Source organism: Argopecten irradians, chromosome 8, assembly GCF_041381155.1.
Source record: "Argopecten irradians isolate NY chromosome 8, Ai_NY, whole genome shotgun sequence".
NCBI classification, from domain to species: Eukaryota; Metazoa; Mollusca; class Bivalvia; order Pectinida; family Pectinidae; genus Argopecten; species Argopecten irradians.
Window position 1 is genome coordinate 34,973,510 of NC_091141.1, and position 24,156 is coordinate 34,997,665.

At 34.4% G+C, this 24,156-nt stretch overlaps 2 protein-coding genes across 2 annotated transcripts; one reads left to right on the forward strand and one right to left on the reverse strand.

Annotated features, from left to right (window-relative positions):
- Positions 1–264: 264 nt before the first annotated feature.
- On the reverse strand, positions 265–7,892 carry LOC138330215 (uncharacterized). The gene is made up of 8 exons (XM_069277668.1): positions 7,769–7,892; positions 6,619–6,676; positions 5,175–5,355; positions 4,222–4,322; positions 3,844–3,966; positions 3,251–3,416; positions 2,894–2,997; positions 265–2,602 (listed from the first exon to the last, which is right to left on the reverse strand). Exons 1-8 carry the CDS (start codon positions 7,799–7,801, stop codon positions 2,478–2,480), a joined length of 891 nt encoding a protein of 296 aa, XP_069133769.1. The 5' UTR covers positions 7,802–7,892; the 3' UTR covers positions 265–2,477.
- A 286-nt stretch (positions 7,893–8,178) lies between these two features.
- LOC138330211 (uncharacterized) lies at positions 8,179–22,290 on the forward strand. The gene is made up of 8 exons (XM_069277664.1): positions 8,179–8,411; positions 11,352–11,516; positions 12,469–12,633; positions 13,367–13,528; positions 14,353–14,493; positions 16,165–16,310; positions 18,018–18,096; positions 18,285–22,290. The coding sequence occupies exons 1-8, from the start codon at positions 8,357–8,359 to the stop codon at positions 19,076–19,078; spliced, it is 1,707 nt and encodes a 568-aa protein (XP_069133765.1). The 5' UTR covers positions 8,179–8,356; the 3' UTR covers positions 19,079–22,290.
- Positions 22,291–24,156: the final 1,866 nt, after the last annotated feature.

The following is a 24,156-nucleotide window of genomic DNA, read 5'->3' on the forward strand; positions in this document are numbered from 1 at the left end:
TAGGACTCCAAAAATGTTTTTAGGAAAGCTGTTGTTCCTTCATCAGAATACATTACAATGTATTTATATGCAATGTTTGTACAGCAATACAACTTTTTTATTAATAAAGAATACACTACAGTATAAGTAGTATACGGTAATAAATTTGTTTATGTATATAGAATTCATCATTTATTTATTAAGGCATATTTAGTATTTATTGCATTGATTTGATAATTCAGATATTCAATAAGAACGTACTTTACAACATAAAGTCTGTGTGAATATGAAACGTTGTTTATTGCAATCAAATTCATGTCGAAGTATTTGTATATTCCCATCTTCAGAAATATTTGTGCAATGAAGATAAATTTAAATGTACAGATATACATTTGTTAAATATATTTTGGATTTTTTATCGCTAATGATTATAAATAATAAATGAAATGTTGCATAAAAATTTTGTTTTGTCATCATTAAGTGAAACTTTTGATTTTTTAATGTAAACCACATTGTTTTCATGAGCTACTAAATTTTGCGGAATTTCGCGTTGAAGCTCAAACATGTATTCAAAGGAAAAACGAGTAATTGTACTAATGTATATATAAATGCAAAAATACCAGAACAACCTTTGATCGCGAAGTTGAATATTTGCGAATACGTTGAAAATGACACGAAATGTTGTATCCGAAAAAATTGATAGGTTTACAGTAAAACATTTTTTTACAAAGAAATTTCATTAGAATGTCTTCATTCGCTTTCCTATCTCAGCAATGTTAATATTTATTATTTAAAGGATACTGGTCAATATCTAAAAATGTTGCTAAAGTACACATTTCTTTACCTTGTCTGAGAGTCAGTTTTAATTACTGCATAAGTTGGTTTTTGCTGCTTTTGTATGCAAACTATCAGACGAAAATTGCTTTCTACAGATGTTTCATTTGTATTTGAAGATAAAAGACATGATCAATATGGCATCATCGATTCTACATTGATGTACAAAGACGTAGTTATCAAATGTATCAAGAAATTAATGTCACAAACTGATGATATTTGTATGAGAATTCCATAATTTCAAGATGCATTTTTGAAGTATAAACATAATGAAAAAGAAAGTAGGGGTAATTGTCCTACACAGATGATTTATCGAGGTGGTAGCAACTAAATGTGTAGCAAATAAAACAATTCATTCAAAAAAGAATTGTAATTTTTCGACTTACGGTTTATAATTTAATTTCATATGTAACACTCATTTCTATTGGTTAGATCTTTGAGGTTATTTTTCCATAGACCGAAGGAATTGTACGTCAATTATGACGTTATATACGCAAACCGGTTTCGCGGGGAATTTTAAAAGCGGCACAGTCATTGGCCAAACTAAATCATTGGATAAGATATCACTTCGCGTCTATGAAGAATGTCCTTCCGTTTTTTGTCTATGACTTCATAACCCCAAAAGATATTGAGAATAATGCTTAAATAACTTCATGATGAATCATCGTAGATATTATACATTTGATCTATTAATATATCACATACATATCTAATATACTAATTTCCATGCAATTCGTGAAAGAGCTGTAATAATTTTGAAAAACGTATGTATGAATGCAATATTGTCGGTAAGAGCTATTGATCGCAAAATTATGCATTCGCGATGGAATAATGAAAACGCGAACCATTGTTTATATGAAAATAAAGTGTTTTACAGTAGATCAAAACTAATGGTGTCACATGAAAATAAAAACCATTGAAATTAGTCCTCAATAGCAATGGAATCTGCTCCCTAGCAACAAAACCCAAAATCAATATTCAAACCATGCCAGTCATACAAAATGCGACAAAAACCTTAGTATGTAACATCACTAAATTTTAAGATGTTTATATCAATTTCATTGAAATTGATTGTTCCATCCTTGGTATAGTTTTAGGTGTCTACATTATTTTTATTCCATATATATATATATGCCACACAGTGACATGTTTTTTACAATCTTAAATCTTGAAGGTACGGTACGTCAGAAGCCTTGTTTCATGGCAAACGCGTATTTTTCCCCCGTGTTTTGTCTTTTTAAGGTTGTTGTTAGAAATGAGCTTGTCCAAACACAGACCTGGCGAAGCTCTCCACCACCAACAGTCTCTATATATATGGCTAATGCATATACATAGTCCCCGACTGGGCTCTCTATTTCATCAAAGTCTCTCCGGAGGATGTATATAAGTAATATAAATACGGACTTGGCGGGGCTCTTTACGTATACCCGCACTTACTGTACAGTTTATACAGCGGATTAATAAAAATAGGCCTGGCAGGGCCCTCTACCCGCTCATAGTCTCTCTTGGCGTATCAATAAGCACAGGCCTGGCGGGGCTATCAACACACGCAGTCGCCCAGTCGGATAAACAAAGGCCTGATGTGACCCTCTACCCGCTCGCAGTCTCGCATGGCGAATAAACAAAGGCTTGACTGGCATGGGCTCTCCACCTACTCACAGTATCTATGGCGGGTAAATAAACACAGGCCTTGCGGGGCTCTCCACCCATTCGCAGTCTAGATAAGGATATACCACCTGACCGCGCGGCACGAATTTCAAGAATGTTTCCAGAGTTTGACCATCACCTTCTGCAAGCAAACAGAACACAGTTGGATTAAAAGAACAATTGTAAGGAATAAAAATAGCAGATTCAGGTGTTCCCGGAGAGTAAGCGTTTCCCATATTTTATGACGTCATTCGCCATATAAGCGCGCTTCATGGAATTTGGTTCTGTTCATTTGGCATTCATTTTGGCTATAAATGCCAACTGAAAAACGTTCAATGCTTAAATAGATGTATATCAATGACAATAAGGAGATGACAAACCAGACAGAAATGTTGATTAAAAAGTCATATCGAATGGGGATAGGGGCTCTTACCATTCAATCTTGAGATTTGGTAGTCATAGAACGGGTCGTCAGGGAGGGGCGATATGTCAACACACAGTACCCCATCTTGTCCCCCAGCGAGGAGTGACACAGACCTAAGAAAAAAATAAACGAATTTAAGACTTACTTAACGACTCTAAATTGTCAAAAGTATTGAATTAAGGTAATGAAAACTTGGTAATCTCAGGATCTTTCCTTGCGTCTATTGTACCATCATTTGGATGAATTTGAAGTGAAGGAATTCATTACAATAAATTGAATATTGATGAAACTGAATCCATGTTGATGTTACAAATCAATCCATCTTTGACCGAATCATTAAAAATATTTGATACAGATTTGTTTTACCTGATGAGATAAAAGTTTTTGTCTCTTTTTTCACACCGGAAGTTGATACTTGTTCCGTTGGAGAGTGTCATGGTAAAGTCCGATTTTGTGAAGGTCATATTCCAGCCGAACCTTAAAGACGTTGACCAGGACCGCCGCAAGCCTTTGGCAAATCTACATCCGGGTACTGAATAAAACAATGGTATCGATATATATTCTACAATCGATTTAATGTCAATTTCAGGAGGTCACTTAAACAACTAAAATGTTAAATTCGTAGGTTCCGTGGAGCTTCATTCTCCTGTTATTATGATGATAACGTTACTGTGATGGAAAGCAATGAAATGAGAAAAAGAAACAGTTCATATTTGTTTTTGAACTATGATTTTACCTTTCACAAAAAATGGAATTAACGATTAACATCTGGGACTGTATTATTCGCTAACGAATTCTAGCACCTACAACGCATTCTATATTTTGAGATTCCGCATTATAACATTTTGTTTATACCATGGTGCTAGCATAAAGTGGTGGCAAGAGGTATTTAGCATAAGTTTTATTCTGTTGCTTATCTTATATAACTATTGTAGATATTCTATTCAAAGCGCAATTACCTGTTCTGTGGATAAAAAATCGGATGTGCTGGTTGACTCCCGTACATGTATTATCTATAGTCAAGTTTGACCTTGAATTGACCAACTTCGGTCCCATCAATTCGTGGCCAAAACTTGAGGCAGCTGCAAATACAAATACAGGCATGCTCATTCTTGAACATTCCGATAGCTCCGATAAATTTATGTTCATTTGGAGATAGTTTGATAGCATGCAGCATTATAACTAAAATAGTTTGATTTAGTTTTGTTTCTAATACAGGATAAAGTCAAATTTAAAAGGCGGGATAACCCGGAATTAATACCGATCAATGGTTAATACCTGGTAAATATATGACCTAAAATATGTTGCATGAATTACTTTTGAATTGCTCTACTCACTGATCAGTCGGACGACTTTGAATTCGGCTGTCGATGGACGATTTAGAGGTGAGAATCCGAGACAGACGACACCATCTTTTCTGTATTCGATATTTCGTGACCTTAATAAACGATATATTTGGTTTAATAATCTCAAACAATATGTTGACAGAACAAAAACAGGATGATAACTTGCATTTTTTCCTGGTAATCTATTTATTCCGTATGTGGAAGTATCAATTAACCGTTATTTAATATTCAATAACAATTCTGCTACCTATCAATAAAATACGCAGAAATTCCGCACAGAGCGCTATCAGTACTTTGATACTATATATTGGTAAAGTAGTTATTATAAACAAGACCACATCCGAGGCATATTTGATATATTATGATAAAATTGATTTGTTCTGTCTGAATATCTGAAGGTATTTCGACCAGGGTCACGTTCAGATAACCCAAAAACAAGCATTTAATATTGACCAATGAACGTCGAGCATAATAAGAAAAGAAAGAAAAAAATAACAAATTAACAAAACAAAAGAACAAAAACGGCAAAAGTTTTGAAGAAACTAACTTTGTTACAATTTCGGTTACCTTTGCTGTGTTGTATTAAAGTCTAAAGTTCTGAGATATATTTGAATTAGATTGATTTTAGCATCACTAGTCTTTGTGGAATTTACTTCAATTTGTATCAATATTTCCATGAAAACCCCAAGCTTGTTTTTTATAAGGGGTAGATATTGACTTGACATTTTTTTCCAAACACAATAGTCGACTGTTTTTCATTTACGATATGTTGAAATGCTTTCGGTATTTTCACATTTACAAGCTGTATGTCACCATTGCCAAGTTTATTATTTTTTTAGATTTCATTATTGATTTTGAGTTATTTATAAATCAGCATAACGTTCTCGCCAGCATTGTTCGGCAAGATGCAAAAAATTGACCCGAAGTGAGATGACTCTGCGTACCTGAGGAGGTAAGTGTTGTTGCCTTTTGCCTCGAGACATTTGTACCGTAGTACCCGGCCAGGCTCTTTAAATACAACACTTCTGGCTCGGATCCGCAGCTTATTCCGGGAACTATCCGATAGGACCCAGCGGTCCCGGAGCTCCGAGGATATTTTACACGTGGACATCTGGGCCAGTATATCTACAAACAAAGACAAAACACTATCTAAATGTGACATGAAAATAGAATGAAAGAATATTTTCATCTTACAGGTAACAAGCAATAGGATGGGGATCATACTCGATATTCCATGGAATAATATCACTGCCATCATATCAAACCCTGGCTCCGATTTCTCGAAACAAACATAAGTAAAAAACTGACTTAAGTCAAAATTGTTCATATAGGTTATATCAGGAAAAAAAACTTATGTCTTGACTTAAGTCTTGCCTTTTATTTCGAGAAATCGGAACCTGGACTATGCCATAGCAAAACTGAAGGTTCTGAGTGTGACAACAGATGAGATAGGTAGTTTGGTCCTTTGATGTACACATTGAATGAATCGATGATGTTGTGCGTCGCTCTCTATAATCTTCAAATGAAGTCTCTGCAGATCTATTATTTGGTAGTTTGTTCTCCTGAAATGCCTTCAATTGTAAGATGGCAGAGTGCAGGATGGATATTTCGACAATGATAGTAATCCCTAGAATATCGAGGAAGAGTGGAGATTTGCCAATTTGGTAACAAATAATTTCATCTTCGTGTCGTGCGATTCCAGAATGTGTTATCAAAGGGAGGTGGGCGGCTGGTTGCAAAGAAGAGCAAAGCGGTCGTAATTCTTTATGCAAAAACACGCATGATAGAGCCTATATCTAATTATGGGAAGTGGGAAATGGGAATATATATATATACATTGTCTATATATTGAGTCTAATAAGAATAACAAGAAAAAGATGATCCAATATCTATTCATATCTAAATAAACCTGAAATCACATTTTTAATCGTCCGACTTAAAGTTTGGAACAGTTCATTATGGGTTTTCAGGGATGAATATATTAAAGATGCTCCACCGATGACAAATGCTATTTTTTCTTTATCAAAAACAGGAGCAGACGATTTAGTATTATATTTCAATTACAAAAGTTACATTAATTTACACCATTACCACCATTAAAAAGTTTAAGAATCTAATTTTACTTTAAATTGAAAATATCAAAAATAATTAATCGCATCCCGCAAAAAATTCCGTGGCATTATGTTCTACATGTATATGGAATGCAGTACTGATTGCGCATGTACCGAAAGCAAAATAAATCATTTTAAATTACTTTTTGTGTTAATTAGACATGTGTGTGCACTATTAAACACAAATTATTGCTCAAATGATGGGTGTCATTTATGTTCTGTCAGCGGTGGGGTATCTTTAAAGTTGTCATAAATATTTTTTCCAGTAATGGCTTACCTGCGTATGTGTCTCCCATTATAACCACCAAAAGATACAAACAACAGCTTACCCGCATCTGTAAATAAACAATAAGTTACCATTTAGTCATGTTTTATGTATCTATGTGATACTTTCCTGTTTTAGTCCATACCAGAAAAATAGCAATACCCTTCATCATTTAGAATACATTATTTTATTGATTAAGTTAAGAAACAAATACTGACATAAAACGAAAATGATTTTATCAAATACATTCCCGTTTAGATTACTGGGTCTAATACTGAAACAAAACACACAATTAATGTTAACTGAAATGAACCACCCTCGGAAACCCAGTGTCTAAACACCACTACGCCCCGTTTCACCGTGCCCGTTTATAGACCGTAGACTGGTTAACGCGAGTAACCGATGATGCCAATGAACATACATGCGATGTAACACAAATGATGAAATAGAAATCAATTATCACTCCAGCCAGAGCTCTTTTTACAAATTACTTCATCGCGAAGTATAGCAACTTGTGACAAAATAGAACTTTTCATTCAGAACCATGCTGTATCAATAATGTCGTACAATAAAAAACAGAAATAATGTTTAAAAATGCTCCATCGCCGAGGAAGCATAAACTTTACTCATCATTTGAACAATAATCGGTGTTCAATCATGTATATAAAAGTCTAATTAACTCAAAAAAAGTAAAATAATTTATTTTGTTTTCGGTGCATGCACAATGCAATTAGTATTTCCATTCCATATATGATATAGTGCCACGGACTTTTATCTGGATGCATCTAATTATTTTTGATATTTTTATCTTGTGAAAAGATTATAACCTCAAACTGATGGTAATGATGTAAAGTAAGTGACTTTGTAACTGCAGAAAAATACTAAATCATTTAGTCTTGTTATTGATAGAGAAAAAATACCATTTGTCAGCGGTGGAGCATCTTTAACTTTAATCACATGCGCTTTCACGATAAACTGCTTATTTAGAGGACATTGTGGTTTTTCGTTATATCTGTAAAATATATATGCAAGTTAATTCTGAATCAAGATTACATTTCGGAAAATTAAACCAGCGATTTCGTAGATCAAAAGAAACATAATAGTCACTATGTCGGAGACACAAGTATGTACAGATAATTTTGTGATTAAATATAAACCCTACCTTTGTTTTGATTGTCGCCAGACCAAGCCTCATCCTTATAAATGATCAGACTCTTCAAATTATACATACTTGTGGTGCAAAATTGTGAGAAATTTCAGCGCTGACCTCAAATCGCTAGATTTTCTGTGTAGATTTATAGGAATGTTATAAAACGGAAGTAACCATTTACAAAAGTACGAAACTACTTATGTGCGTGTAGTGGCCTTTACGCTAGCTCCTCAATCCAACCAAATGTCGCATAATAGAGTCATTGAGACGCGCACACTACAATTTTATCTTATTTTATTGTGTAGGTTAAATAAAATTGCTCCTAAGTACACCTATCAAAAAGGTCAGAGGTCATAACTGTGCACATATCAAGTTAACAATGTCTATCTATAAATTTGCACTAACATATCTGTAGTATTTCTGTGGTTTTAGCGGGAATCGCACACTCATATACCTTATATAGAATTGAAGTGACAAAAGAATGTTGTTTTCTAATTTTAAGCCTTTGTCACGTATGCTACAAGAATCGGTGACGAAAACAATATTTACTCATCAACAATTCCCTGAACGTGTTGTTTACATTCACGTTAAGATCCAGGTATGAAGACAGCGTTGGTGATATTGTTCCTGGCCCAGGTGATATTTACTGTACCTGGTAAGTGCATTTTATGTTTTTTCTTTTCAATTACATATTAAATACGTAAAATATCACAATAAATTTCATACCTGCATTTTCAACATCTATACTTACTTTTAAAATTCTACTTCTCTAAATCGCGAATTGTCTTTTAGTTTGTGATTAAGCCTACTGTGAAATCAAATTTTTCCGTGGGGCTTTAATTTTCGTGAATTTCGTTTTTTACCAAAATCAGCGACTTAACGTCCCCACATATAGAATATTTAATATTGAATGAAGTAACAGGGAAACTACAATGTTATTAACTTCCATATCTAAATTGTATATCCGTTAAAATATTCTATCCATGTACGTTTATATTGATGCATCTTATCTTTATCTGAAAGGACAACTGAAACCTCCGGAACAATCACATTGATGTAACATTACCTTTTTGACATTTATCTTAATATATCATGCATCCTTCTCATAGATATAAATTCAAAATTGCCATATGTTAAAGCTATGAAATAAAGGATATCATTTTACCGCTAAGATAATTATATTCTCTCACCACAATTATCTGATAACCTTTGACATCTCATTCATCGTTCATTACCTATAAACATATGCTTGGACAAATTGACAAAAAACAAAATATTCTTATAATTAACACTCATTAATTGTTGAAAAAATCATTTCATCACTTACATCAAACGATCTTACCATTGATATCCAATTACGTATTGTCTTGAGGAGGTTTGTATTCCCGTCTTAGCATTATCATAACATGATTTTATCGTGAACTTTAATTTACTATTGACATATAAAAAAAAACCCTGAGTATTCTTTAACCATTGACACAAAAATATTTTACTGTGTCTAATTATCTACCACCGAAATAAAAACCAATTTGACCATGGACATTGATGAAAGATTGACATAAGTTGAAAAAATATCACTGTTATAAATATATATATGTATTGCCCTCGTAAAAAACCAAAGCATTACTTTTTCAAAGTAAATTATCCTGTCATTTTTTGGTACTTGTCTTGCGACAATTTTTTGCTGAACGTCTTTTCATTATGCATAATGAGAAGACATTCAATGTGTTCATGGTGAGTAAATAACATTTACTTATTATTTCACATTATTTCTTCTAGGTTTTTTTATCAATGACAAATATTTTGACACTAAAAAGTTAACATATGATCATGAAATACAATGTCTTCTTATAATATATCTGAATGGAATAATTCAAGCATACATAATCATACTATTACCATGATTTCCCTGAAAAAACCTCACTGTTATAAATATATATATAGATTTTCCTCGTGAAAAACTATAACTTTACTTTTTCAAAGTAAATTATCCTGTCATTTTTTGTGCTGGTCTTGCGATATTTTTTGCTTTCATCATGCATAATGAGAAGATATTCAGTACAATTGCAGTAAGAATAGGACCAAAATGCATGTCGCAAATTCACTCAGTAATTTTAACTTGACAGGATAATTTACTTTGAAAAAAACCCACCAACAACTAATGTGTTCATGATGAGAAAATAACATTTACTTATTATTTCATATTATTTCTTCTTAGGTCTTTTTATTAATGACAAATATTTTGACACTAAAAAGTAAACACATGATCATGAAATACAATGACTTTTTATAATATATCTGAATGGAATAATTCAGCATACATCGACATACTATTACCATGATATAATGTAAATGACCGACACCACCTACCATCTTTTTAGTGTTGCAATTGTACGTTTTTCATGAATGAAATTACCTTAACAGATTTCCTATTTTTTTCTTGATCTACATCAAATCAAGCTTCAATTTACAGTTTACCTAGCTGTCATATATTTCTTATTTCACATTTTTCTTCCTTTCCACACACTAAACATGATCATCATTTCGTACCATGTATAGCTGACCGACTTTATTACAAGGCGAAGTGGTTCGTGGTATCCTGTATACCATCATCATAGATGTGAGCGACTCTCAAACAAAATCCATGCCCGAATTTATTTAAATCACATTTAATGACAGCTTCACCTTGACATTTCTGCAGGATAATTCCGATAACTGCCTCTCTCAAATTTTAAAATATTTTTAAAATTCTGAGTATTCGTTGTGCGTTTTCACAACTATATGCATAAATGATAGACGGCCTGCATTTTTGTATCGTGAATCACATTGAAATTAAGTTAGATAATGGTTTGAAATTCAGTTACAGATCAATTTAAACACGATTTGATGAAGAAGAAAGTACACTATGAAACGTCTAGCAGGACTTAATTTAAGTTTCAGATTAAATAATGTCTGTTTGGCCGTAATGTTTTATTTATATGCTCTACTTAACGGCCGTCTTCTTACTAATATTTAGATCGGCCTCGACGCCGCATCAGTTTTGGCATTGAGTGCCCGAATCTGATTTGACGGCGCTATGGAGGTTCTATACCTGAACGTTTCTTTCTCCGCTTAACATTTGGTATAAAGTGGATTGAACTACTAGATGATTTACTTGTTGTCAGTTTTTGGTTTTCTTTGTTATATTAGCATGCTTCCGTCAGATAGCACTATAAAACAGGTTAGAGTTCCGCTATTACAATAAGACACAGTATAAACATACCACAGTCTCCCAAAATCAATGGCATACAACGCAACAATTTGTTTGCACGAGGAAGACCGTCTGTAAATGATCTTCTCTGTTGAATGAAAGTATTATATTATCATATAAAATTAAATTGACCGTATTGCAAATAGAGTTCATTTCATGCATGAACGGAGTCGGTCGAAATAGTAATGTCAACGCTTCGTGAGCAAATATAGGTAATCAGTAAGTAATTACATGTATGTCTACATAAAGAATTGAAGGTGCTGTTCAAATGGGTTAGACTCTAACCTAAGTACATTGTTATGCTTTAAACGTATTATTAGGTGTTTTTAAATTGTCTATTTATAGGAGCAGAGGGGCGATGTCCTTATCCGAGGATAAAAAATGGTTATCTCAAGAGAAAGCCGGGAAACAGTATAGCGTTCTTCTGTATTAGTGGCTTCAAGAGATACGGACCGAGGAATTCCGAATGTAAAGACAATAACTGGACTGCATCTCCGCCAGTCTGTGTCGGTAGGTAGTTATCATGGCAACCATTTTGTCATCCCTAGTTACTATGGTAAAGGCAGAAATTTATATCGTCATGTTAACTGTTAGGTCATTTTATATTATCAAGTATTCTATTTATTGACTTTGACTGCTAGATTTAACTTTTTAAAATTTATTTAATTAAAGTATCAAGTCATCTAAACTTCGTGACGCGATCCTTCAGACATCTTGACCTCGTTAAGCGTTTAGGGGCACGTGATTCCGAGGCACGTGCAAGCAATCAATACTTTTAAAGAATGGAAAGATGTTGAATATCGTGAACAGATAATTATATTTAAAATTTTGTACCAAACATAGTTTAACTTCATTGTTTATTTAATACAAATCGATGTAGTTACAATAGCATCACAAATGTTGTCCCCTTATTGAATGTGTAAACTGTGACTTAACACATTTACATTGTAGTCTCGTGTAAACATGACTATGTATATTTCTGCTCACTATCAAATCATTACCCGTCAAACTAAAAATAGATGTTGATGTAAAACTACATAGAAACAACTAATAAATCATATCTGTCTGTACGTTACATTCATATACTATTTGAATATTTGCTAATATTCGCGGGGTTTTTTATTTTGCGAATATATCTAAATTCGGGAATGACAATACCTCGCGAAATTGCGAAATTCATCAAATTCATGGTTTGATATCTTTCAGGAATGACTCCTTCAAAGGCTACAAAGATAATTCGGGAAAATAAACCGAATCAGTTCCGAAAAGTAAATCGCAAAATTTACATCCGCAAAATTTAACAATTATGCAGTACTGATATTATTACCAATGTATGATAACGATATCGATCGACTTTTATCTCACTAGACACTAACAGAGCCAAGGAAATAAACAAACATACAACATTCACCTTTACATCCGTACCAATACGATGTGTTCACATATTTTTTTTCAAATTTAGCGCTCGGATGTCCAAGTATTCCGTCCAATCCGAACAGAGATATGGATTTTACCCACAACGATGCTGTGGTGATGTTTACTTGCATGGACAACTTCGTATTGGTCGGCAAGGCCACAGTCTACTGTGATGGCAAGGTGTGGAGCGCTCCAGCGCCGGAATGTCGAAGTAAGTAAGCTTTTGTTAGCTAAATAATGTCCAACTTAATCAAATGGACTTCTTTAACAGGACTGACTCCTTCACTTATCATTTATAACTATAACTATGCTTTTGCTTGTTTCATATTGCAAATTTGCTTGATCTTTTATGTGCCTTTAGACATGTTAAAACACTAATTTTCTAAGACTACTAATGTTTGCTTATATTCATGATCGAATATGAAATTAATAAAGCTGATATTTAAAAATAATTTGGAGAGTCCCTGATATGACGACAAGAGTTTGTTGTTACTGTAAACCGTCCATAGCCATCATTTTTGTATAAAGACTACCTGTGTCATAAGACCAATTTTGGGGGGTTCTAGGTTGCCAACTTCAGCACAATTTGACCACTTGAATATAGAGATCATCTCCGTCACTTGGGTGGTCTTTATGCATATTCGATTTCCACACAATCATTCATACCAAACCCAATGATTTTAATACTATTTCACTTGTTTATAAAAAAACCACTTGGCTATAATCGACACTTATGTTCCTTGCGTGGTCTTTATAGACAGGTTTGTTACAAAACCATTCATACCAAACATGGTGATTTTAACATTAACACCATTTGACCTGTGTATAAAGACCACCTGACTATAACGACCATCTTTGTTCATCGGATGGTCTTTATAGACAGGTTGGACTGTAAAAGTATTTTATTGCTGATCAGCTATATTTTCGTTTTATTTTTCTATCAGATCCAGGAGACATTGATGTATGCGATTTTGAGGATGGAGAATATTGTGGTTGGGAACAGGACCAAACGGACACCTTTGATTGGACAAGACACAGCGGAGAAACCAACACGGGAAGGACTGGTCCGGATTCGGATCACACTCTTGGACCGTCAAACCTAGGAGGTATTTACGTCTATTGTTCATCTTATACTACTGCATATATAAGAGTTTAAAGTTTGCATTTATTTATTGTAGACTAAGAGTTACCTACCCTTGTGGCAGGTATTTATCGTGACGTCAAGTGTATGTCTGCTAGTGTAACGCCATACCTTTTAGAGTGACTGATGCGAGTTTCGCTCACAAAGCGATGGAGGCGCCATAGATACCTACCTGCAAGGGAGGTAGCTTTGTTCTATGAAAAGATGCAACAAAGATGAACCAGGTCGATCTGTATTAAAAATGATAAATTTCTGTCAGGAGAGGGACATATCATACCAATAGACTGTAGCGACACCTACTCAGTTTAGTTTGAGACAGAAACGTTTTTCCGCGTACTTTTTGCTGTCTTGGAATCCAAAACCAAACAATTCAACATATAAAATATGATAATACAATATATATAACCAAATTCGGCGACGCTTTCTACTCTATAGTTTTATTGTATATATTCTACTAAATTAAAATGCCTGTACAGTTTAAATTAAGATAATCATTTTAAGAGTTTCATGGAGAATATATGGGCCGCACGGCTATGATTTAAATGATACTTTTAGTTATTTTCATTTATTTCATCATAATCAAATACTTTTAGTACCAGGTTGCCTGACAAACACATGAAACGGGCGCTATACAAAAAAATAATATCTCCTTAATAAACATGAATGACGTAAATCAAATCTACTATCCAAATATACATACATAATGTATATAATATATGCATGTATGTCTTAATCAGTTCAAACAATCTGATATAACATAATAACTCGTATTTAATATCATCATTGTAGGTCATTATATTTACATGGAGAGCTCCGTTCCCCGGGTCCCAGGAGATGTCGCTCGGCTTCTCTCGCCGGTTTACCCACCTTCTAAAAGTGGCCGATGTTTCCGATTCTGGTACCATATGAAGGGTCCAAAGGAGGAAAATAGTACGTAGCATATAAATTTTGGTACCACTGAAAAGGTCCCCAGGGAGAAAACAGTACGTATGAGATAATATAGACATATGACGAACACTACTGAAAGAGGGATGTTAAATGTCGGATAACCATTCCTGTACACTTGTATGATGGGGTATGGATTGGTTTCTTCGCATTTAAATTTAAAATAAATGATTTGTGGTTGTAAAATGAAAGTAAACCATCACAAAGCATTTACTTTCAAGACATTTCATATTATTTTGGGATAATTTTGATCGATTTAGATAGTGCATACTTCTATATTCATTGTATAGTGTTTCTAGTGGAGCAACTATGGATTAATATCAATCAAAGTTTGAAGAAAGAATGAAACATTTAAATGGCATTAGGTTTATGAAAAACCTAAAAAACCAATTCAACAATTCGTTTAATACACAAAGACATCGTTTTGTAAGACACAAAGGGCTTGATAAAAGACATTTGCAACGGCGAAGTATAAAGAGTAAAGCCGTGACGAGGACGATGTGGTAGCACAGAAGATAGAGTAGGACATCAAGAAGTCCACACTGTGAATATGACAGGAAACATATGCTAAGTTAGGGGCTACAAACAGAAGACTAACTTGGTAAAATATCAGACACTCATACCCTTATCCTTTCAACTCTAGCTACGACCACCTCTCTTCACTTGCAAAGTTCTAGAAGTGCGGCTTGACTGAGAGTGCATGTAGAATATTCATTCTGTCACCAACCGTGTTACAATCCCGCCTACACAAACAGGCACATGTACAATACAGTGGACGCCCTTGCAAGGTGCATAGCGTACTGGCAGACATTTCGAAAGAGAAAGAAGCGACAGCCGATAAGAATGTCTCATAATTTCGTCAAATTATTCGGGGTTGAGAGTAATGATTTCCATAATAGTTAAAACAGCTAAACATGAGAAATAGTTCAGACAAATGCATGCCCAGATGTTCTCATCTGGTTACAGAAGATGTAGAAGATACGACGTCATTAGGAAGCATTTGAAGGACAGAAAACGAAGTGTGAAGGGTTGACAAAATTCGGGCCTTCTTCAATCTTTGATCGATTTTTACTGCAAATTGATTTTAGTCGCACCAAATTAGTCCAATACGTGTCACGTAGTCAGTATTAACATTAAGCTACTAAATTTGTGCTGTATAGGTATATAGGAGACGAATTACTGTAAATAAATTTTCTTTTACGGCTACTAAATTTGTGCTGTATAGGTATATAGGAGACGAATTACTGTAAATAAGTTTTCTTTTACGGCTACTAAATTTGTGCTGTATAGGTATATAGGAAACGAATTACTGTAAATAATTTTTTTTATTTATGGTTACTAAATTTCGCGGTTTACGTTTCAAAATATTTTCTCGGAGACCAAGTTTCGCGGATTTAAGATTAAATGGAAAAATCTTTGAATTTAATTGTGAAAGAATTAGTTTAAACAGTATTTTATTCATATATTGATATAAAGACATACAACATAAAGGCATATTTCGGCATTGGGAAAAATGTTTAAGATATTAATTCGCGGAGATAAATTTTCACGAATTGACCTCAATCGCGAAATCAAATCTCACGCAAAAGAAAGTTGGTGTACTGTTACAGTATATAATAGTGATATAACATGGCATCTGTTCACCATTTACATTAGATGTCGGATCATTGACAATAAGTTTGCGGCTTCTAGACGGTAATCCAGACACTATGGATGAGGTCCTGTTCACAGTGAAGGGAAACCAGGGCCGGGACTGGAAGAAAGGGGATACGTTCATCTATAGGACGGACAAACATTTCAGGGTAAGTGTGTCTTTAACATTCATTTAAGCATTGATGTCACTATTTTTGGGACAAAATCTATTTCATAACCCAATGAAGTTACAAAATAGTGACATCAATGCATATACATGTAATTAATTTTTGCAGACTACATGATAACGTAAAATACGTTACAACGTACTATTCCATTGATTTTCCAATGGATTATTTTTTTTCTAAATCAATACACAACGTTGACGTCTCTATTGTGTCGTCATTATAACGTCGAATTTTCGCGCCGTTCTCGGATTTTTTTTTTTTTCCATAGTAGTATGAAGAACTATTATCTGCCAATCAGAAAGTCGGATTTGGTATGAAAACAAATTAAATTGAATTATTTATCCCATAAATATGCATGTTTTGCAAAGGAAAAATCCATAGCAGTTGGTGATCTAAACAATAATCACCTTCAGCGCCTCTTATTGGTCGTCTCAAATGGCCCTTGATTTCGATTGGCTTTCAACTTCGGAGTGCTTTTCATCGCGCTTTTTTAAACATGTTAAACGCGATCGAGCGGCCATCGCGTAATTAGCTAATTTTTTCCCTCCTGTCAACCTTCACGTTTACAGTATTGCATTTACCACATAACATAGTATATTTAAATACTAACCGAATATTAGCTATCTATTTAGGCACTATTCCGAATTTGCATATTACAGAGCTATCTGCGCTTGCGGGTAGGTATTGATTGTGACGTCATGTGTTTGTGAGCGTAACGTCATACGTTTCGGAGAATTGCGCTCACAAAGTAATGACGTAACAATCGATACCTACCCACAAGGGAGCGAAATCTGTAATATGCAAAGAAGGAATATCTTATGGCAGAAAGATGCGCTATGACGAAATATGCGGTGATTAGCTTCCCTGAATGTACGGAGAAACAACCGATCGCCTCGCTATAAAGTTATGAGATAAACAAGTTTCCATACGCGTGACTATAACTTAAACTCTCGTTAGTTAATCATCGACTTTCGAAAAGACTTCCTAAAGCTCGTGCCTTTTCAAAATTTGGAAATTAAGTTACCCGAATTTGATAAACATGATAAACGAAAGGAACCTCTATGTAACATATTCATTTGTCCTTGTAGGTATTTATTGTTACGTCATGTTTTGGCGAGCATAACGGCACAGTTTCGGGAAAAACTCGACTTATTTTCAAATGATCATCAAATGATGACTTCACAAAAGATACATACCCGCAAGGACAGACAACTTTGTAATATGCAAAACTGGAGTAAATACACTGTAAAATTAAACAAATGACTGTTACATTACTAATATATTAAGGACTAACTTAGATAAGTCGCGGTTTATTTATAATTTAATCAGATTTTTGTGTAAGAACTCCATAACATGAAAATTCATTAAAATCAGTCTTATAATTCAATCTAGTATGTACATGTACAATCTTTTTGTCATATCAAATGCATGTGGGACTCTCTGCAATCATTACGCTGTTGTTTTGCCAAACAGAAACTATGTAACAAATCTCAACTTCATTTTTCTTAATGGGTATTCTAAGCCAATGAAAATACTCGTTACATGTAGGATTGAATTAGTTGGTGATATCCTCATAGTGTTGTAGACTATCATGACGTCATTATACTGTTTTTTTGTAGCGCCGTTGTTACTTATTAACGGTGATCACATGTTTTTGTGTTGTTGTTATTAAACTGTCGTCTTTTACAGATTATCATGACCGCGACACGGCAGCTGAGCTACATGGGTGACATTGCTGTTGACGACATCAGTCTTTACGACTGCCAAGGTAACCAATAATACCCGTATGTAATAAACAGAACCTGTAGGGCCTATATATTTCCCGATTTCCGGAAGTGTTTACGAAGATATTTAATAGGTCGGTCTAAAAATCAATTGAAACAATACGAAAAAAATTAATAAGATGTAAAACATTGAAATTTTCACTTACGTTATTTATTTTTTCATTTTTTTTAGATTTCAAAGTAACGACGACGACGCATTCAACTGCGGAAATGACGTCATCGACTGTAGAATTAGGAACAACAGTACTCGCTATAAAGAACGAGACAACGGAAGTGTATGATTCCGAGCAGACATCAACATATACCGGAAGTGATGAAACAACTGCATATCATGTGACAACAGAAACATCTGCAGTCGGGCTGATGACATCAAACACCAAAAGTTATAGAAAAAGTACAGATAATTTGACAACTGAAATATCCGTTACCCAACATCCAACTCAACCAGGAAGTGACGCAACGACTATGTTTGAAAAATTATCATCTACTTCGCAATTTAGTAATATAATTTCATCTTCAAATCCAATGTTTTCTTCGCCAGACATCGTATCAGTAACGCATCAATCTTCACTTGCTGCAGAAGACAATTTTGAGGCAGAAACGGCGTCACCACACGACCGATTAACTATAGATTCGTTCGATATCAGTACCACCGTAGAGCAAGCAAGCACAACAGAAGATGCTATAACAGAGGAAACTAATAAAACTTTACTTTATAAGTATGCTTATAAACAAACGCCTAAACCCACTGTTAGGAAATCAGCTTTTCAGACTGAGGGCACTATTCATACATTATCTTTCGTTGTGTCATTGACGGCGGGAATTGCTGTCATCGTCGTCGGCGCTTTAATCATCGCCTTCATTGTACATCGGATGAAAAAACAAACGAAACATTATAGAGACGATGATTTTGAAACTATGCATACGGCAACGTATAGAAAACAGTCAACTGATGTTCTTATATAAGTAGTTGTATTTCAGATTTAATATATTTTGCTTTATTATATGTGGTGTTTCCGTTTGACACATGGTATAACGTTCAGATTATTCTTTTTTGCAAAATGTTCCGTTAAATGAAATTCGACGTTCCACTCGAACGAACCGGATCGCCTGGTGTGTCCCATTTTGAGAGTTTCAAGTGTGAATCAATATGGCGGCTTGAGCAAGGTCTTCGAGATCAATTTTCAAAAATGTGATATTTGTGGATGGCAAAGTGTTGCACAGTATCCCAACAGTTTCCATTTCTTTCTACAGAACCCAACTTTGGGCATTGTATACGAGTCTGGTAATGTTTCTGACTGGACGCTCCGCCATGCTGAATGATGCATGCTTGGAACGCGATTCTTTGTCATGTATTATACTTTATCCAAACATGCAGTAAACTCGTTCTAAAATTTCACTCCGCTAAAGGAAATACGCTGATAATACTCCACTAGCTGTGTACATTAGTAGATAGACTTTAACTAAAATGTGTCAATAAGTTTTGCTTATCACACTGGAGAAATTATCTGTGACTTTCGCTCATATTTTCGTATTCAAACGGACCTAATTTATCAGATTATGTGAAGAACTTAAGAAAAAAATTATACCAAAAAAATAATGTAAAATAAGTTAATTAAAAAAACCAGAAAAAGTATGGATACGAAACAAAATGGGGAAAACGGAACCGAAGGATGATTAATTCATTTTTACGTTATCTGCACTCGCAGTGGCAAGACAAATGATATGTCTTTTATGCCGTGTGCAGCTTTGACAAAAATGATACAATGTGCTAACGCACACCACTGGATATGCTAGACTTCTCAATGTATGTTTCACATCAATGCATGTCAAAAATATGACAACCAATGCTTAAATATGGTTCATTTTAATTGAGTTCTAATTATATGAATATGATTGGGGACAACAACCCACATGAACCTGGATATCCCCAAAACAAGAAAAAATTAAATTGGAGAACGGAAGCAGACAACCTATCGAAAATGGTACGATGCAGCTAGCAATGTTGCCCAATGTTTTACGGACATGTTATGAATTGGAGAATATCCATCTTACAATCGTTCAAATTCCCAATAGGAATATTTTTGAATATTTACATTTCCGTTTTTTTTCTTTGCTATATAACCTTAAAAACTTGGAAATAATACGCAATCGGTTGTCGCGCAAGAATGCATACACCGGAACATTGACTTCCGCAAGTAGTGTTAATGCGCATCAGATTTAGCCTATTGTTTCTGTATTTTTAGTTTGTCACTATAAACACTTTGAATGTGTAATGCAAATCTTAAACTATGTTTCAGAAATTAAATTTTTTGAGAAATATTGCATCAATGGAATAAAAAAGATAGTGTTATTGTGGAACTATATTGTGTGTACTTTCTAAACTTGACAACATTTCCCGCCAAATTGGAGCCCGCTGTTCCGCGATTTAATCAATTGACCGACTGTTACATCAATCGTTTAACGTTTGGAAAAACTAAGCTTTTTTATTGGAACATTAAATTTAAAAGAAGTAGTCGGTTGAATTGTAAATATAAGGAATGTTTTTATTTTTTGTCGTTAACTGGTGTGTAAACTGCATTTGTTGGACAGATATTTCAACATGACGGGTTAACGCGCGTCATTTAAAATATAAGTCAACAAATGGAGTTTACACACCAATAAACAAAAAAAAAAAACAAAAACAAAAACAAAAAAAACAGAAAAAAAACATTCCTTAAATAAAGGATGCTTTGATATATGTGAGTTTAATTAGGTTGGCACTGCTGAGATAACCATTAAAATGATAATTACGACACTTTCAAGTACATATTGTTCTCACTTGTTTTCCTAACAAGTTACGCCATATTATGATTGAGCATGCAGATTCCAGGATCGTGAAACCTTACAACATTTGAGTTTCTCCAGGCAGTGACGGTTCACTCTGGAGTGATCAGGCTGTATTTAGTAAGACATTGGAGTCACCAGGCTCTGAATTGACTAGCCTGTAGTATGACATTGGAGTTGCCAGACTGTGATGGTCCAAATGGATTGACAAGGCTGTAATTAGTACAAAATTGGATTTGCCGGGCCAAAATAGATTGAGCACGCAATTTAGTATTGCAATATAGTCGCTGAACATTGACGGTCCATTTTAGATTGATTAGTCTGAATTTAGTACGACATTTGGGCATTCGGGACTCGATAATACACGATGAGTTCAGGATGACATTGGGGTTGCTGGACAGTGACAGTCTCTCTAGAATGGAACTTATGAAATTGACACCTATTTGATTATTAAATACTTATAGTGAACTTTTACCAGTAAAGTCCTTAGCTTCCCCTTAAATTTTGTTAAATACACTCATAAATACCTCGCTAAATATTTTTGACAGTTGAGATATGGTCACATTGTGTTAGCCAAAACTTAATATATATAAATGTTTAAAAAAGTAAATGTATCAATTACGCTATATGCAAGCAACAGACTCGTGGTTTTTAGTGTAATTTTTAAATGTAATATCAGTCACATATACATTTTGGAAGGTGACTTCTCATTCGATAACCTACCAGCGATTGTTTCTTTTGGAGGCTCATTTGTCGCGTTTTCGCTATTCCAGGGGTTACTATCACTTCCGTTATAATCGGTGATAATAATCCCTGCAATTTCAATGATGAATCTTCCGTGTCATAAATTCGGTGGGAGTTGTACAGGGTTAGATAGAGAGAAGATATGGTTGATGGAAAGAAAAATGAGAGATTTCCATGTGAAGCTAGAGATAGGATTCATGGGATCGAGAGAGGGTGGGGAAATAAGTCATACCTTTATCACATCGACATTATTTTTCATCATGCGCGCAACCAAGTTTCCTGTCTGTGTATAAATTGTATATAAAATGTAAAATAATAGCGAAATTATCGTCAGTCAAAATATGTAATTTAGAGATGCCCTAGTCTCCGTTAAAAGCGCCCAGACGCCAAAAATGTGGGTTTTTTAATGGCTTACAGCGAGAACAAAATTGTTTGCTTATTGGTAATACAATATACAAAATGTCGTTTCAATTTAAATCGCAGTGATTATGAAATTTAGAAATCAAAATAGAAGGTCACAGAACTTAAATGTGGTTATAGTATAGCGTCGGGTTACGTAACGGTAAACCATTGTTTATGAGGTCACTGTTCAACAAGGCCCTATTTATACGTGTCGGTTTGAAGAATGTTCTTAAAGTTCATTTTTGAATGGCACACAGGGTCTTTTTTCAACGTTGGAAATGACCCGGATCAATTTTCAACGGGAGTCCATTCTCAACATTAATCGTCCTCTGCTGTTGATAATTTAAGGTCGCTAACTAAAGGTGTATGACAGGGTTTATTTTTTGACCCAAAACTATTCTACATATACTTTGTAAAACTTTATTTTTTTGTTCACTGTAGTTTCAAGTATACTGCACTTGTTTTCAATATGATACGTAAAACTCTGAGGAGAACAAGATGAAAAAATAATGTAAGTATTACTCTCTCTCTCTTTTTCCCTTTCTTTCAATTCAATTCTTATATTACCTTGAACCTTATCATAATATATTAAAAAACACAAAAATAATCCCATTCTCGCATGCATGCAAAACACACAATCCATATTCGTAATTTCGATTAAAACATTAATCATGTTTCAAACTTACATCTCGGTAAACTAAATTATGTCTCTTAGAAATTACACTTAGACGTATTCCACACTTATACTTGATAAGAGACCGGATTTTCCCCTCGTATCAGAAATTTCCTTTTAGGGTATGCGTAATGCGGATACAAAGTGACGCGACGAGCATAGGGACCTAAAGATCAAGAAACAATTCCTACTTCAAATGTATCCGAGATACAGTGTTATTACATGTACCCGTATTCGACCCAATAAGCGCCCATGTCCCTATAAGCGCCCTTCCCCTTTTTTAGGCCTCGATTTCAATTGTCCACGCATAAATAAAGACCAAAACTACAAAATACTGTCTTTATTTGCAATGATTTCGTCTTATTAGCACCTTTTCATAGTTTTTTTCTATATTTAAACACCCTGGGCGCTTATTGGGTCGAATACGGTATATGTTGTTGTTCTTGTACCGTTTATATCATTATTCACATTCAATGTATTCATTAGCATTAAGAAACTTTAGTTTTTTGTATCTGAAAGATAGTGGGCCTTTAGATAATATAACCTCTAAAATATGTATGTTTACAGTATTTTGCTTAAGAAAACTGTTCGATGTGCCTTATATCATTATCGTGTTTTAGCCGGGCGACGAGCTAATTGTGAAGACTTGTAAAGAGAGACTACTCTTGTTCTTGTTTGAATCTTCCTTGTTTGATCACATGCGTCTGTTTCTGGTTTTGGAAAAATGTAATATCCTAACCCTACTTATCTTTTTCCAACTCCAAATATAAAAACCTACCCCCTGGGTCACGAGTTTGAATCCCATATGTCGGGCAGTTGTCAGGTACTGGACTGACAGCTGGTCGGTAGTTTTTTCTCCTGGTACTCCGGCTTTCCTCAAACAACAAACCTGGCACGTACATACATAATCCTGGCTGATCATAGGACGTTACATTCATTAATGTATTCAGTAACTACATGTGTTTACATGATCAGATATACTAGACATTGCAGAGAGCCCGTCCATAAATGACCATTGCTGTTAATGGGACGTTAAATTTAATGTTATTAAAACCAAACAAATAATTTCTCGTTACAATGAGTCTATTAGCCCCGAGCAACTTTAAATTAATTTTGAACTATTTGAGAATATATTAAATTTGTACATGTTGTATCACACTAAGTTTACGACGCACAAAAAAAAGTATCTTTTTATGCGCGTCGTAAACCTGTGGTTGTATAATAAACCGTGTGAAACTTTGATAAGATACATGTACATCATTATTATGTATAACTCGCATCTTACATTATAATATACAATTGCATTGTTTTTGGTGATAAGGCCGGATTTTGAAGTGTGTGAGGCGGATATACAAAGTTATAAAGTGTGCAGCAAATTGTAGTGTATTGTTATCATAGG

Excerpts from the sequence above, each read along its gene's own strand:
- LOC138330215 (XM_069277668.1), bottom strand. The coding sequence starts at position 7,801 with ATGAGGCTTGGTCTGGCGACAATCAAAACAAAG. Across the intron at positions 3,417-3,843 it reads ATTTTTTATCCACAGAACAG|TACCCGGATGTAGATTTGCC; the intron begins GTAATTGCGCTT and ends TGTTTTATTCAG. Across the intron at positions 2,998-3,250 it reads AAAAACTTTTATCTCATCAG|GTCTGTGTCACTCCTCGCTG; the intron begins GTAAAACAAATC and ends TTTTTTTCTTAG.
- LOC138330211 (XM_069277664.1), top strand. The coding sequence starts at position 8,357 with ATGAAGACAGCGTTGGTGATATTGTTCCTGGCCCAGGTGATATTTACT. Across the intron at positions 8,412-11,351 it reads GGTGATATTTACTGTACCTG|GAGCAGAGGGGCGATGTCCT; the intron begins GTAAGTGCATTT and ends GTCTATTTATAG. Across the intron at positions 14,494-16,164 it reads GGGTCCAAAGGAGGAAAATA|ATGTCGGATCATTGACAATA; the intron begins GTACGTAGCATA and ends CATTTACATTAG.